The 16914-nt window shown below is 32.2% G+C and overlaps 3 protein-coding genes across 3 annotated transcripts; 2 read left to right on the top strand and 1 right to left on the bottom strand.

The window, feature by feature from the left end:
• The first annotated feature begins 1262 nt into the window (after positions 1-1262).
• LOC127287302 (putative protein TPRXL) lies at positions 1263-12281 on the top strand. The gene is made up of 4 exons (XM_051314136.1): positions 1263-1536; positions 8937-9036; positions 9729-10367; positions 12267-12281. The coding sequence occupies exons 1-4, from the start codon at positions 1451-1453 to the stop codon at positions 12279-12281; spliced, it is 840 nt and encodes a 279-aa protein (XP_051170093.1). The 5' UTR covers positions 1263-1450.
• Positions 12282-13592: 1311 nt separating this feature from the next.
• LOC127287301 (uncharacterized) lies at positions 13593-14159 on the bottom strand. The gene has a single exon (XM_051314135.1). The coding sequence runs from the start codon at positions 14157-14159 to the stop codon at positions 13593-13595; it is 567 nt and encodes a 188-aa protein (XP_051170092.1).
• Positions 14160-14571: 412 nt separating this feature from the next.
• Positions 14572-16365, top strand: LOC127287300 (uncharacterized). Its single transcript, XM_051314134.1, has 2 exons — positions 14572-14814; positions 15141-16365. The coding sequence occupies exons 1-2, from the start codon at positions 14572-14574 to the stop codon at positions 16335-16337; spliced, it is 1440 nt and encodes a 479-aa protein (XP_051170091.1). The 3' UTR covers positions 16338-16365.
• Positions 16366-16914: the final 549 nt, after the last annotated feature.

Raw genomic sequence — 16914 nt, 5'->3', positions numbered from 1 at the left:
GAGTAGATCTATCAAGCTTCTGTAGCTACTATAAAAATATCAAAAGTGAACTTGGCATGGAGTCTTACTGGCTTAGAAAGGATTTGAAGGGTTACCTGAAGGAATCTTGGGCAAGATGGAGATGCGGTAACGCAGTCAGAGAGGGAAAAAAGGGCTTCAAAAACAAAAACTGCAGAGCTTGTAATCAGGTGGAGGAAAAACTGCAACATGTGATCAACTGCCGGAAAGTGGATCAGAAACTTAGTTCGGAAGCGAAAGAATGGTGGCAAGCTTGGAGAAGTGAAAGCAACGAAGATGAATGGAGAAATAGAATTTTACAAGTTTTTCAATCAAATACGAACAGAATTTTATTTAAAAGGTTTTATGAAGTGGAGAAAATACTAAAAGACTGTGATGCAAGTCGTGTGTGAGAATTTTAGTATGTAGGCAACTTTTTGATGTAAAACATTAATACATGTAGCATTAAGGAAATAAATTATCTATCTATCTGCTTTCTGCACGGAGAGAAATATCATACTATATGTACATGGAGGACTGTTATTGTTTTCGCGAAATACTATTTGATGTAAGAATCGTTTATCACGCAAGATATTTTTTCATGAAATCATGTGTTAATAGCACGAGTTAACCTGATGTGAAATTAAAAAGACATATGTACTATAAACGCTCAAGAAACATGAAAAAATCGCTTCCCTTTTCTCTATATAAAGTTGGCTTGAAATCCATGCGCTTTTTGGATGGATTTCTTGCAAATGGGACTGGACCCGTGAACCGGGAGTGACGCTTGCGCAGTTCATATGTATCTCCGTTGCAAGAAATCCATCCAAAAAGCGCATGGATTTCAAGCGAATTTCGTATAGTGTGGTGGGGAGCATTTACGGCATGAACTTGAAGCAAAGATAGCATATGTTCTCAACTTTTCTTGCATAGATATCTACGATACTGTAAACGCATGAATTTGCTGTAACAAACGCACGTAACAGCTGATGCGATTAACGAGTGATACAGCTCATGCGTTATTCGCTTGATATTTCTCTCCGTGTGTAATTAAAAAAATAAATTCATAATTTATTTAATGTTTAATGTATTATATTTTTTATTGCGCTAGTAATTTTTAAAAAATATACATACAAAAAAAAATGATTTCATTCAAGAAGTTTCGAAAACTAGATACTTCTTTAAAAGAATCAGAAGTTTCGAAATCGAGATACTTTCATCGAAAGTATAATCGAAATATCGATCGATCTGTAGAAGATTCTACAAGGCGCATGTGCGAATATATATAAGCGCACCGGCCGCAACAATGTCAAAAAACGTCCGTCAGTCAGTCGTGTGTGGTCTCCTGTCAAGTTAAAAGAAAGTTGTCAGTCAGTCAGCTAGTCGTGAGTCGTCGTGTATTTAGTGTCCAGATTAAAAAAAAAAGTGTGAAGAGAAACAATAAAAAAAAATTATGAAAGGAAGGAAAATAGAAAGAGAAAAGGAAAGGAGGAAAGAAGAGAAAGGAAAGAAAAAAGAGAGTGGAAAGATATTAAAAAAGTAAGTAAAAAGTGAAAATATGAAGAAAAAAAAATGTGTGACGTGAAGAAAGTGTCCTTAGAAGTAAAAAAAAATTATAGGTTATATTTTGTAATTTTAAAAATGAAAATACACAAAGAGGATAAAATTTTAATGCAAACTTTTTCTTTAATGAAAATTTTATTAAAAATATTTAAGTCTTTTCTATATTCCAATAATAATAAATAATCAATAAAAAGTAATTTTTTTGATGCTGCAAAAACGAAAAGAAATTTTTAATAAATGTAAAACTGTCATAAATATAACCTATTGTAGCGAGATTAATGTATGTGAGTGTTAGAATGTATGTGTGAAGGTTTGAATGAGTATGCTTAGTATAAGTGGGGATTCAATTAAGGGGGGAAAAGAAATTTTGTGAATTTTGTTAATTCAAGTGGCAGTATAAAATTGAAAAGATTATAGTAAAGACCGTTATAAGTGTTTAGATATATATGTGATATTGATAATTATTTGAGGACAGCGATTAGCACCTTATATGTATACAACCACGATATTAGCGTGGTTTTTGTGTTACGCTTTGGATAAAAGGGAGAATTTAATCCCCATGGTTCTCTTATCCAGCGTAAAGTTGGATAGTACTGCAATTGGAATTAAGGATTAAGTGGACGGATAATCGATACTGAATATTTTATCGGTGAACGAAAATTAAATATCTGCTCATCGATTCATCCGTATCGCCTAAGGAAGGATAAACTACAACCATTCCTATTTCCAAAATCGTGGCGCTATTTTTTTCCAGGAGTAAAAAATAGGACCACTAATTTGGCGAGCGATCATCGGCTCGATTTAACTTTGTGGTGAGAAGGAATAATTATAATTTGATTATTTTCTTGAACATTGAAATGCGTAGGTGCGCATAGTTGCTATATATATACTTATTGACGAAATTCGCATATATACTGTTTGAAGCGTTGGGTCTTGTCTTATGTGTGTCTATCAATGTGTGCGTATGTGTATGAATTTGTATAACTTTGTTTAAATTTGATAAATGGAAGGATTGGCAGTCAGATAATTTTATGTTTTATATGTAAATTCTAAATGAAATTTTTATACAAATTGTAAAAACAATTTAGTAAGATTAATTATTATCAAAGTAAATTTATTGGTTGATTAATCACATTTATTTCTTGTATTCATTGTGAATATCATCACATTTGGCGCCCAACGTGGGGCTCGAATTACCTTGAGAATACAAACAATAAGTTGATTGTTTACTTCATGCTAATTAGTTATCATTGGGAAACTTTTAAATTTTATTTATATAAAATATATTTTTGAAAATATTAATTGAAAACTATATTATAAAATTTTATTCACGCATATATTTAATTAAATAAATTTTAGGAAATATTGAAATTACAGTTATTAAATACTAATAGAAATTTTTCATTACAGGAATTTTAATTTTTGAAATATTTTATTGTTTATAAATTTGTTGATTTGATTAACATATTTGCCGTGGGCGACAGCTTCTTTTTCCCTTTTATAAAAAATGGCTAGACCAAACTCATGGTCAACACCGTATAATGCACGATCTCGCGGAACTTTCGGAATGGATGGTACTCGTGGTGTGCATTATCGTGATAATAGCGATTTGGGATCAAATCACGAAAATTATTATAATAATAGAAATCGCGTAGAACCAGAGAGACAATTTGCACCTTCTGGATTTTCTATTTATCGGGATACGTCAAATAGAGAGAAAAGGCAATATAATAGGGACAATAATCATCATGACGAATTGTATCAAAGAATCGAATATTTAGAAAATGAAATAGAAACACTAAGAACGGAATTAAGAGGGTTGAAAGGGCCGAATTTTGGAGAATGGTCCAGACCACAGATGATAGATGTAGCTTTACCGGTTTTTGGGGGTGATTTGTCGGAGGATCCTATAGAATATCTTCAAGAATTAGAACAATATCTGATGTTTCGTCGTGTACCAAGTGAATATCAGTCGAAAACTATTCAGAATTCCCTAAGTGGAAATGCGCGAATTTGGTTTGATGCAGTACGACATGATATAGTTGATTTTCCTCATTTTAGAGATATTTTCCGACAAGAATTCCTTTCTGTCGATACACAAGAAAGAAAGCGTGATCGTTGGAGAAATCGACGATATGATTCGTCACGATGTAATTTGGTTAATTATTATTATAGTCAGGTTAGTGAGGCAGTTCATTTGCAACCTCCAATGACGATGAACGAAAAGAATCGAATAATTATTAATCAGTTGCCTCGAGAGGTACAAATAGCTATGGCGGGGGCATCATTACAGGATCAGCGTGCGGTGGTTCATATTCTTTCGCGAATAGATGAAACAGGCGTGACAGACAATCGTAGTCAGAGGTGGGGAAATTTTAATTCTATGAGGGGAAATGCGGATCAGAGAAGTAATAACGGAATAGAGAAAAGGGAGGACAACACACGAAGCACCATAGAAATAGATAGAGAGAGGGAAGGTTCTCGTCCGGGGCAGAGTCGATGGTCGGGGAATAAAGGCTCGAGTAGTTACGGTAATAGAGAGGCGTATCGCAGTGATCACAGAGGAGGGAGTAATACGGTGGGAGAAAGTCGAAATGATTCGTCATATAGAACTGCCGAAAATAGAAATATGAATTCGTTTCGAAGACCAGGTAACTTCCGACACGCGGTCAATGCGATGAATATTCAAGAGGGGGATATCTTAAGATCCTCTAATTATAATGACAATGGTGGGGAGCATAATTACGATAACGATAATACGAATGGACATGGTGCGTCGGATAATAGACTGCAAACTATTTCGGAAAACGCGGAGGGTGAACAAATCGAAAGCCAACAGACGGAAAACTATTAACCAACTCGCACTTATTGGGTCCGGTGGCGAGGGGGGAAATTGAGATAGCATTTCAGGACCTAGCATATGATGTTATAGGAGATTGCTCAAGGGAAATACCAAAAATGTCAATTAAACATTGTCCGCGAATTGTTGTTCATGTGGCGGGAGAAAAATGCGTTGCACTCTTGGACACAGGTAGTCAAGTGACTTGTATTTCTGCTGAAAAATTTGAAAATATTGATGTAAATAAAGTAAAGGTTTTACCGCTTAGCAATATTACTGTAGTAGGAGCGTTCGGAAAAAAATCTAAGAGAGTTAATAAACAAATGCAAGCAAATATGACAGTTGGCGAGGGAGAGTGGTTGGTAAGATTTTTGGTGATTTCTGATTTATCGTATGACGTTATTTTGGGCAATGATTTGATGGATTCTCTAAAAGTAATTTTGAATTATAAAAAGAAAAATATTAAATTTGGTGATAGTTTAGTTTCGGGACCGGAGATTTCATTTAATAATAAATTACCGAGTATTGGAAAGGAACTAAGTAAAATAACAGTACGTCCGGGTGTGTTTTTAACAGAAGAAAATAAAGGACAAGATATAAATAAAGACGTTATATTAAGGGAATCTTTAATGATTAATGATATAGAACTAAACAATTTTAATGAGGTCCCAATTGATTATGAAGTTGAATGTGAGAGTAAGGCGGAAATATTTATTCGTGAAACAGTTAAGTTAGATAACAATCAGTTACAAAAATTAATTGAATTAGTAAAGCGATATTCTGAAGTGTTTTCTGATGAACCGGGATGTTTAATTGGGTACGAACATCAATTAAAAATTCTTTCGCAAAACCCTATAATAAGAATGTCATACTCAATTCCTATTGCTTATCAAAATCCGGTACGAGTCGCATTACAAAAATATCTCGATGCAAAAGTTATTGAACCATCTGAAAGTAGACATTGTAATCCGATACGAGTTGTTATGAAAAAGGACGGTACCGCTAGATTGTGTCTTGACGCAAGGCGTTTAAATAAAGAGATAGAAAGCGATCAAGAGGGTCCACCAGCTATAGATGATGTGATACAGAAATATCACGGTAGTGAAGTATTTTCTACATTTGATCTTACAAGTTCTTATCATCATATTGTACTGGCAAAAGAATCGAGACCTTATACTGCGTTTGTAACAGAGGGAAAATGTTATCAATTCACGCGTGTCCCAATGGGGTTAAAACCGCAGGATCTATTTTTATGCGAGTGATTCGTTTAGTGTTCGGTCCAGAATTTGAAGAATTTTTAACCGCGTACGTGGATGATTTCTTAATAAATTCTAAAAATTTTAATGATCACTTAATGCATTTGGAAAAACTTTTCAAAAAATGTCTTGAAGTTGGTTTAAGAATGCATTTAAATAAGAGCAATTTTTGTCAAAAAGAGGTATCTTATTTAGGATTCGTGTTGTCGGCAAAAGGGATAAACCGAATCCTGAAAAGGTAGCAGTGATAAAAAATATGCCGGAACCACGATCGCTTGATGAATTGAGAAGTGCCCTCGGTGTTATGGGTTATTATAGGCGATTTGTCGCAAAATATGCATATTTTATGGACCCCTTTAGAGATATTTTGACAATAAAAAATAAGTTTGTTTTGACATCTAAACACGCTCAAGCATTTAAAGAGATAAAGAATCAGTTTATTGACGCAGTTGTCCTGAATCATTATATCGCGGATAAACCATTTCGGTTACAAACGGATGCGAGTAAGGCAGGAATAAGTGGGGTACTATATCAGATCGATGGTGGGGGTGACGTTCGAATTGTAGCTCTCATAAGTTGAACTTTAACCGGGTATGAACAATCGTATGGCTCTACCGAGTTGGAATTGTTAGCTATTGTTTACGCGCTATTAAAATTACGAACTTTTTTGTTAGGGCAAAAATTTTTTATAATTACTGACCATCAGGCCCTCACGTTCATGGACAATTTAGTGGCGGACTATTTTAGCCGATACTTTCCTGAGAAGAACGACGAACATGAGTCAATTAATACATTGCCTATTGATAATGGAGGTGCCCTTAAGATTTGCGCAATAAATGAATTAGATCTTCCGGAATTAAGACGAATTGGAAATGAACAAGACCGCGATTTAAATCTAGTGGAATTGAAGGAACATAGTCGAGAACCTTATTGCGTTAAGAATCAAGTATTGTTTCATAAAGTTTATCATGAGGATCGGTTTTGCTTGGTGATTCCTGAACATTTGCGTGCGGATTTAGTAAGAATAGTCCATGAAAGATCGGGTCACATGGGTAATTATAAAACTTTTAAAGAAATGGCTAAGACCTATTTCTGGCGTGGAATGCAACGAGATATAAAACGTTACGTAACGGGGTGTGATCTTTGTCAAAGGGTAAAACCCCTGACGTACTCAACGGAAGGTGCATTTTTGCATGTGAAATCAGAAAAACCGGGAGAAATCGTGGCAATGGACTTCTTCGGAGAATTACCCATGTCTACTGGTGGAGTGAAATACATTTTGGTCATCTTGGATGTCTTTTCAAAGTTAGTCAAACTTTACCCGTTAAAAAAGGAAAATACCCAAAGTGTTATTCTTAAAATGGAAAAGTACATTCAGGATGTAAATAAAGCAAAACGAGTGTTAACCGACCACGGAACACAATTCACGTCGCCGGTATGGACGAATTTTTTAAAGGAAAATAATATTGAATCAGTTTTTTGTTCTATACGCCACCCTCAATCGGATCCTGCAGAGCGCACAATGCGTGAACTAGGGCGATTATTTCGTACGATATGTTCGGAACGACATTCGGTATGGGCTAGACACACGAAAAGAATCGAAGAATGGCTTAATCTTGCGGTGAATTGCGTCACAGGGTATAGCCCAATAGAATTGCATTTTGGGGTAAGAACGCGTGATAAGATCGAGACGATAGTGGAATTTCCGACAGGTGTTGATGAATCTCATGAGGTAATGGTCCGAATAGTTAATGAACGAATGAATATGGGGAGAAAGCGCAGTGAACAGTATCAAAGATCCATTTCGAGAGTTAATATAGAAATTGGAGATAAAGTATTGTTAAGAATTCCGCGATTGTCGTCCAAGGTGAATAGACAAATTGACAAATTTTTTCATATATTTTACGGACCATATTTGATTAATCGAAAACTTAACGAAAATTCATTTGAATTGGCTGAAGTTAACGATCCTCAAAGAATAAAGGGTAAATTTAATAAGAAATCGTTGCGACCTTATAAAACAATTTAAAATACATATTAATTAATGACATGAGTATTGTTGCTTAAGATATATATATAAAATTATAGAATGATGACAAAAATAAATATTATTTAATGTATATATGTATTTATAAGCTCAAAAAATATATAATTTTTGACGATCGATGTATGATATCAACGAAATGTAAATGAATATAAAATTTAATCTCTAAATTCAACTTTGTTAAACGTGTTGTGATTAATTGGTTTTATTTAAAATTAAATGTTAAAATAAAACCAAAGGGAGGATATGTAGCGAGATTAATGTATGTGAGTGTTAGAATGTATGTGTGAAGGTATGAATGAGTATGCTTAGTATAAGTGGGAATTCAATTAATGGGGGAAAAGAAATTTTGTGAATTTTGTTAATTCAAGTGGCAGTATAAAATTGAAAAGATTATAGTGAAGACCGTTATAAGTGTTTAGATATATATGTGATATTGATAATTATTTGAGGACAGCGATTAGCACCTTATATGTATACAACCACGATATTAGCGTGGTTTTTTTGTTACGCTTTGGATAAAAGGGAGAATTTAATCCCCATGGTTCTCTTATCCAGTATAAAGTTGGATAGTACTGCAATTGGAATTAAGGATTAAGTGGACGGATAATCGATACTGAATATTTTATCGGTGAACGAAAATTAAATATCTGCTCATCGATTCATCCGTATCGCCTAAGGAAGGATAAACTACAACCATTCCTATTTCCAAAATCGTGGCGCTATTTTATTCCAGGAGTAAAAAATAGGACCACGAATTTGGCGAGCGATCATCGGTTCGATTTAACTTTGTGGTGAGAAGGAATAATTATAATTTGATTATTTTCTTGATCATTGAAATGCGTAGGTGCGCATAGTTGCTATATATATACTTATTGACGAAATTCGCATATATACTGTTTGAAGCGTTGGGTCTTGTCTTATGTGTGTCTATCAATGTGTGCGTATGTGTATGAATTTGTATAACTTTGTTTAAATTTGGTAAATGGAAGGATTGGCAGTCAGATAATTTTATGTTTTATATGTAAATTCTAAATGAAATTTTTATACAAATTGTAAAAACAATTTAGTAAGATTAATTATTATTAAAGTAAATTTATTGGTTGATTAATCACATTTATTTCTTGTATTCATTGTGAATATCATCACACTATATATATTTTTTTTACTTCTAAGGACACTTTCTTCGCGACGCGACACATATGTATATATTAAAAATTAGTGTTTTTTTGTGCAGGAGGAATAAACAATGTAGCTGTCAATGTTGTGGCCGGTGCGCGGATCGTCGAATTGTAATTAGTTTACCCCTGGAGGCCTTCTTCGAGTGGCAGTCGAAGGTATGTTAAAAAAAATATTTAATCTTATTTATAAAAATAAAGTGAAATTAAAAAAAAAAGAAGTAATGTATATTAATATAATGTGAAAAAAACGAGTAAAAATAAAAAACAAATAAAATAAAAGTGTAATAAAATAAAGTAAAATAAAGAATAATAAAATAATGTGAAATAGTATAAAGTTAAATAAAATAATGTAAAATAAAATCAAGTATATAAAAAAAAGTAAAGGAAAATATCATGAAGTTAAATAAAAAAAAAAGAGTAAAAGTAAAATATCAAAATAAAATAAAAATAACAAGGTAAAATAAAATAATGAAGTAAAATAAAGTAAAAAAATAAAATATATATGTAATATAAAATAAAATCATTTAAAATAAAATTAATCAAAATAAAATTTTAGTAATATAAAATCAAGTATATAAAAAAAGAAGTAAAAGGAAAATATCATGAAGTTAAATTAAAAAAAGAGTAAAAGTAAAATATCAAAATAAAATAAAAATAACAAGGTAAAATAAAATAATGAAGTAAAATAAAGTAAAAAAAAAATAAAATATATATATGTAATATAAAATAAAATCATTTAAAATAAAATTAATCAAAATAAAATTTTTGTAAAATAAAATCAAGTAAAACAAAGAAAAAAAAGGTTTAGTTCAAAAATAAAATAATTTTTTATTAATTTTGTTTTATAGGTTCAGACGAATCCTACACTGCCACAACATATGATAAATAGAGTCTCATCTTCCTCATCATCGTCATCATCGTCAACTTCCTCTTCTTCTACATCATCGCATCTTCACCAGAGGAAAAAAAAAGATGAGGTCCCACATACACTTCCTCCTGAGGCCTCCTCAGAGATGCCACCATTAGCACCCCCTCGCTCTTCTTCAATTGTTATGCCACCACCATCACTGCTTCCTCGTACTACGGCACTACCACCACGTACTACGGCACTACCACCACGTACTTCCGCACTGCCACCACGAACTGCCGCACTGCCTTCTCGTACATCGTCAGGAAAACCGCCAATTCGTCGCTTATTTTCCGGACAGCCACCGGTTTCAAAACCATCATCACAATCATCATTGTATTCATCATCATCATCAGCATCATCATTACCATCATCGTCGAATATTAAAAAAACTTCACCTGTATCTCTAAATCGGAAGATGGGACAAACAGTGGAATCACTCCCATCTTCCGATTTAGTAAATGTACCACCTGATGAATTACAATCTATTTTAAAAGATTTATTAGAATATAATAATAATGATGATGATGAATGCAAGGAAAATTGTTCAAAACGAAAACAGTTGCCCAAAGATCAAGACGTAATTAAAAAAAACAAAAGTTTTGGGAAATAATAATTAAAACACACACATAAAATAAAAACAAACAAAAAAATGTAAAAAAAAAATTTTTATAAAATAAAAAATTATTTTCTATAGTACTTTTTTTTTTAAATTCATTTTAAAGAAAACCAAATTTCAAAGAACAAAAAGAAATACAAAAGAAATATATAATAAACTTATATATATATATATATATATATATATGTATATATTAAATTTAGATGAATAAAAAATAAATACACATGTTTTTGGGTTAAAAAAAAATTGTAAATTTAATAAATTAGATTGAATCATGTTTCTTGGGATTTTTAAAGTCGCTAAAGTCGATTTTTGAGGTTAGAATTTAAAATGGATAAAAAAAGATAAATTCGCTTGAATCTTGTTTCTTGGGGTTTTTGAGGTCGCTTATTACGATTTTGAGGTTAGAATTAAATAATTAAAACTGGCGGATCCAATATGGCGGATAAAAAAAATTAATAAATTAGATTGAATCATGTTTCTTGGGATTTTTAAAGTCGCTAAAGTCGATTTTTGAGGTTAGAATTCAAAATGGATAAAAAAAGATAAATTCACATGAATTTTGTTTCTTGGTGTTTTTGAGGTCGCTTATTACGATTTTGAGGTTAGAATTAAATAATTAAAAATGGCGGATAAAAAAAAATTAATAAATTCGATTAAATCTTGCTTCTTGGGGTTTTTGACGTCGCTTATTACGATTTTGAGGTTAGAAATCAAAATAGCGGAGAAAAAAATTATTGAATTCGCCTGAATCTTGTTTCTTGGGGGTTTTGAGGGCGCTAAACACGATTTTGAGGTCAGAATTCAAAATGGCGGAGAAAAAAATTATTAAATTCGCTTGAATCTTGTTTCTTGGGGATTTTGAGGTCGCTTATTACGATTTTGAGGTTAGAATTAAATAATTAAAAATGGCGGATCCAACATGGCGGATAAAAAAAAATTGATAAAATCGAATAAATCTTGTTTCTTGGGGTTTTTGACGTCGCTTATTACGATTTTGAGGTTAGAAATCAAAATAGCGGAGAAAAAAATTATTGAATTCGCTTAAATCTTGTTTTTTGGGGGTTTTGAGGGCGCTAAACACGATTTTGAGGTTAGAATTGAATAATTAAAAATGGCGGATCCAATATAGCGAAGAAAAAAAAATTGATAAATTCGAATAAATCTTGTTTCTTGTTTTTGAGGGCGCTAAACACGATTTTGAGGTTAGAATTGAATAATTAAAAATGTCGGATCCAATATAGCGAAGAAAAAAAAATTGATAAATTCGAATAAATCTTGTTTCTTGTTTTTGAGGGCGCTAAACACGATTTTGAGGTTAGAATTCAAAATGGCGGAGAAAAAAATTATTAAATTCGCTTGAATCTTGTTTCTTGGGGTTTTTGAGGTCGCTTATTACGATTTTGAGGTTAGAATGAAATAATTAAAAATGGCGGATCCAACATGGCGGATAAAAAAAAATTGATAAAATCGAATAAATCTTGTTTCTTGGGGTTTTTGAGAGCGCTAAACACGATTTTGAGGTAAGAATTTAAAAATTCAAAATGGCGCATTCACAATGACGGAGAAAAATATTAATAAATTCGCTTGTATCTTGTTTCTTGTGGTTTTTGAGGTCGCTTATTACGATTTTGAGGTTAGGATTCAAAATGGTGGAGAAAAAATTAATAAATTCGCTTGAATCTGGTTTCTTGTGGTTTTTGAGGTCACTAATTTTTACTTTGAGTATATAAATAGAGTTATAAGTAATAAATAAAATAACAATTATGTAATTATAATTTGTTTTTCTGTATTGAAATATATTTCAGAAATATACATCTTTTCATTTTTTAATGAGTTTTTAATTTAAAAACATTGTAGGGTCCACCAAAATAGTACATGTAAAGGTTTTTTAATTTAGCTGATTCAACTAAGTCCTCAAACGTGTTATCAGGATCTTCCTCGAAGGCTTTTGCAATTCGTCCAAGCAGAAACACTTCAAACTTTTTTAAAAAAACTTGTTATTTTTTTCTCTTGAATAATGTGTCACAGCACTTGTCAACTTTAAGACTGAAAGTAACCTTGTCGTATCCTGTATTTATAGAAAGAGCTATCCCCACTCCAAAAGTTCCACAGACTACATTGTTAAAATTTTCTAGAATTTTCTATAATATGTATGTGAAATAACAAGTAACTCAGGTTAAAGCAAGTTGAAACAATTCAAAGCATGTTTTAGAATGTAATGGTTGGGATAATTAACAAAAAGATATTTATTATTATATTTTCTTCTGTTTTCTTGAACAATCTTAATTTAAAAATTTACATTTTTTTTTTTTAAAACATAGAATCACAACTTGTATAATAATCTCTTAACGTAGTCAGGTTGGTGTCCACAGTATCATGTCCAGAGGAAGAGGAGTCTCGAACATCATCATCATCATCATCGTCTAGAGTGCCTATAATGCTCTGAGTACTTGATGACGTAGTAGTAGTAGCAGTAGGATTCAGGAACCAAGTTTTTAGAGCCATAACGTTGCGAACTGCACAGTTGTGGTACCAGGTTTGGCAATGGTGATGACACAGTGGAGGAATGGCACTATGTAGTTTCTTCAAAGCAGGGCAGCCTAATTCTTCAACGTTGCACACGTTAGTTATAAACACCTCCAACCATTTATTCTTTTCAAGACCTTTCACGTAAATTCTACGAGCTCCTCTTAGGATGTCTTGTAATAAAAGTCTCACTTCTTCATAGGGTATTTCACCTGCAGACCAGTCTATCCCATGGTAATTACGTGTTAACCACCAATTTTCACTTTTGTAACGTGCAGGTACAGACTTCCAGGAACATGGTGGTTCAAATAAGTACACCAGAGGTTGAGCGTCTTTCTGGAGTGGCATTATTGCCAGTTCTTTGAAAACAAACTCGTTGAATGGCTTTTTAAAGCCTTGAACATCAACAATGAACTCCATGTTGATATTATACTGAATGTTTGGTGAGTATGTCTCTGCTTTTATACCTTCTTCCCCCACCACAACCAATATTTACCCCAACCACTTCCACCTATTGCAGGTTTAAACAAGTTTTTTAACTTCTCCACTAATTGGTTTGTATTGAATGATACGATCATGTATAATGAGACAGTAGGCTGCAGTTTCAGCAGGAAAATTTTTTCTTGACTCAAACTCCAAACGTACATCTACTGAAGCTTATTTAAGGAATTCATTTTGCTTTGAACAATCGATGACTATTAGTGGGACAGCATCCTTGAAATCAATTTTCTTTAATAAAGGTTCCGGCTCTCTGTCATAATAAATGCGTTGAAAGTTTGCATACATCTCATACAACAATGCAAATTGGTTGTGTTCAATATCCAAATTTAAATTTCCATAGGGATAGTATTGAGAATTTAGAAATAATTTAACATTTGTAATGTCACAGTGGTCAAAGCGATTAGCATACTTTTTTAGTTTATCTTTTCTACTTGTTTGAAAACCTAGCAAAACGTAACGCGGTTTTTCAAGTTGCGTAGACGTTTTCACTGTCCATACATGTTTTGAGGTGGTGGGGAGTAAAGGATATTCATACAAATCCCAGGCTCGAAAACTCATTGTAATGAATGAATCTTTCTCAATTGATTGCAGTAAACGTATTTTTTGACGATCAGCAGCCATTACATATGGCATCATCCACTCAATCTTGTAAAGTGTTATCTTGAATTGTTCAATGTCTTGTCCTTGAATAACTGCATTGATGTCACTACGTGCACGCGTCATGATAAGTTCATGTTTTGCGTTTACAATTACTTTTTGATAATCTTCAGCAAAACCCAAGATCAAACTTAGCGGTATTGTGACATCAAAATATCCATCATTATTGGCAAGTGTTGAATCGATCCAGCCTGCATTCTCCAAGAGATTACGTCACCCGGGTGACTCTCCCCATCTGACAGTAGGTAAAATGTTGAACAGAAATTTTAGTACCAAATAGGAGCGCTGATTACCTTTCGGCCCGACTTTTGTCTATTCTGCTGCATTTGAATGTTATTGTTGTTATTTTAGAATTGTTTTGTAATTTATTATTGTTGAATTAATTAATTAATACGTTTAACACAATTTTTTAATAAATTTTCTTTTAATATTTATTTATTTATAAAGAATATTATTTGTTAAAATTGTTTAACGTATAATGGTGAAGTGTGTGGCAGTGGGTTGTGTGTCAGGTTATAAAAGGAAAAAAAATCCTGTCGAAAAAGTCTTTTTCTATTACGTACCTAAGGACGAAAAAACAATTAAAAAGTGGCAAATTGCAATTTTACGTGACGATATCACTTTGAAAGCAGGAGACGCAGTATGCGAAAAACATTTTCGCAAGACTGATTTTATTTTTGAAAGACCGATAACAAGTTCTGACGGAACTGTCATAGGCAAGGTACGTTATTTATTATATTTATAATTATCGATATTATTTAAATAATTTACAAACTTTGTACGTTTATTTTTAATAATTAATTACCAAAAAAAATTTCGAAAAAGGGTAATAATTAATTATGTAAACAGGTACATTGTTTTAAATTTTATAATTTTACATAAAATTTTTTCTTTACATTAAAAATATATTTCATTAGTACATCATTCTATACTTTAAAATTAATTTTAAAAATAAATTTGTTATTAAAATAAATTTTTTTAAAATTTATGTTTTCACTATATACATATTTTCGATTCCTAAGCAATTATATTTTAAAAATTTTGTAGACTGTGCTGAAAAAACCAGAATTAAAGAAAGATGTTTTACCAAGTTTGAACTTAGGACGAAAGGAAAAACCTGAAGCGAAACCAAGGTCATTATTTCTGAAACGTACTCGAGATAGGAATATTGTTGATGAACCGAAAGGCAGTAAAACAATAAAAATTTCTGAAGATAAAATAAGAGAAGTTTCGGAAAAAAGTGCCGTTGATGCGAGTGATGCGACAATTAATGTCGATGAAGACGAAGTGTTGCCTGAGGAGAATAAGACTTTGTTTCAGCAAATAGCTGAAGATGAAAAAAGTGTAGTCCTGCCTTGTGGATGGCTTCGATCAAATATCACTTGTAATCACGAAAATGGAATTAGTTTCGTAAAATTAATCGGAATTAAAGAAAAAAATGGGCAGATTCATTCTGGCTGTCATAAAACAGTTACTCTTGACGAAGATATGAATATTTTCATTTATATTAATGGGAGACACATGGAAAATGTTAATTTTGGTTTTTCAAGTAATAAATTTGAAAGCGTAGAAAATTTATCACATGTCCTCGAAACAGTGGATAAATGTCAAATTTGTCAAGGTAGCTTCAATATAGAAAATAATGTCATTAATGCCAGTCTTTTGCAGTCGTTTACGTTTATTGATGGTATCAATATCTTAAGGAATAAATGCTGTCCTATCATACTACAAGAAGGTTTAAAGCTGAAAGGTCGTCACAATCAATGCAATTATTGTAAAAATGTTGGACATGTGTTGAATACTAAAATTATTCGTCGTCAAAGGAACAGGAACTCGAAATATTTTCTTTCAAAAGACTTGAGTCCGAAAAAACGAGCGCAACTTGAAAAAATAAAAAAAATAGTTAAAAATACGGGTCGAGTGAAGGAAAGAGCTCAAGCTACTATTCGACTATTAAAAGCAACGGTAAAAGAATCACAAGAAAAATTAAGTAAAACTTCTGACGATTGCGTGGATAAAATGTTATCTGAAAATTCAAATATTAGCCCGAATGAGCAGTTAGCTATTAAGGAAATTTTAAAAGCATCCAAAGTTAAAAGTGCAAAAGGTCGAAGGTATTCAGATGACTGGATCATTCTCTGCCTCCTACTACACATGCGGTCACCTGTAACGTACAGAATGATTTACGATAATAAAATCTTATCTGTACCCTGCGTCAGAACAATTCGGAGGTACCTTGCTTAAATAATTAAAAATACAATATTAAAATAATTTATATAAATTATATAATTACTATTATGTTTAAAGTATAATTAAATTGGAAACATTAAAAATAATGTTTATAAATTTTGAATTGATTAAAATGTTTTATATGTAAGACGATATATTATATTCACAGGAAAAAATTTATTATACTAATATTTACAGGTATCTTTCTCAAATAGACTGCCCGTGTGGTTTTGATCCCAGATTTTTCGAAATTTTAAAGAGTCATTTCGACGGAAAAACATCGAACCAATTACATGGATTAATTCTTGTAGACGAAATGTCTACCCGGAAAAGCTTGCTTTTGGATCAAAAAACAATGACTTTTAAAGGTATTCAAGATTTTGGGGATATTCAAGATACTCCAAAGGAAGGTGAACCTGAAATGTCTGATCACGGTCTCGTCATAATGTATCAGCCTTTATATGATAATTACTCGCAACCTGTGGCAGTGTTTGCTTCGAAAGGACCAACCCGTGGAGACGTCTTAGCAAAATTATTAATTAGAGCCACAATATTTTTAGAAAAAGCAGGCGCAAAAATTCATGGGATTGTT

Source organism: Leptopilina boulardi, unplaced genomic scaffold, assembly GCF_019393585.1.
Source record: "Leptopilina boulardi isolate dan_hultmark-lab unplaced genomic scaffold, ZJU_Lbou_2.1 LbouV2_368, whole genome shotgun sequence".
NCBI classification, from domain to species: domain Eukaryota; kingdom Metazoa; phylum Arthropoda; class Insecta; order Hymenoptera; family Figitidae; genus Leptopilina; species Leptopilina boulardi.
This window is presented reverse-complemented; position numbering and strand designations above follow the sequence as displayed.

Coding starts and splice junctions, on each gene's coding strand:
- LOC127287302 (XM_051314136.1), top strand. CDS start 1,451: ATGAAAGGAAGGAAAATAGAAAGAGAAAAGGAAAGGAGGAAAGAAGAG. Junction 1,537..8,936: donor AGTGGAAAGATATTAAAAAA/GTAAGTAAAAAG, acceptor TTTTTTGTGCAG/GAGGAATAAACAATGTAGCT. Junction 9,037..9,728: donor TCTTCGAGTGGCAGTCGAAG/GTATGTTAAAAA, acceptor TTTGTTTTATAG/GTTCAGACGAATCCTACACT.
- LOC127287300 (XM_051314134.1), top strand. CDS start 14,572: ATGGTGAAGTGTGTGGCAGTGGGTTGTGTGTCAGGTTATAAAAGGAAA. Junction 14,815..15,140: donor ACGGAACTGTCATAGGCAAG/GTACGTTATTTA, acceptor AAAATTTTGTAG/ACTGTGCTGAAAAAACCAGA.
- LOC127287301 (XM_051314135.1), bottom strand. CDS start 14,159: ATGACGCGTGCACGTAGTGACATCAATGCAGTTATTCAAGGACAAGAC.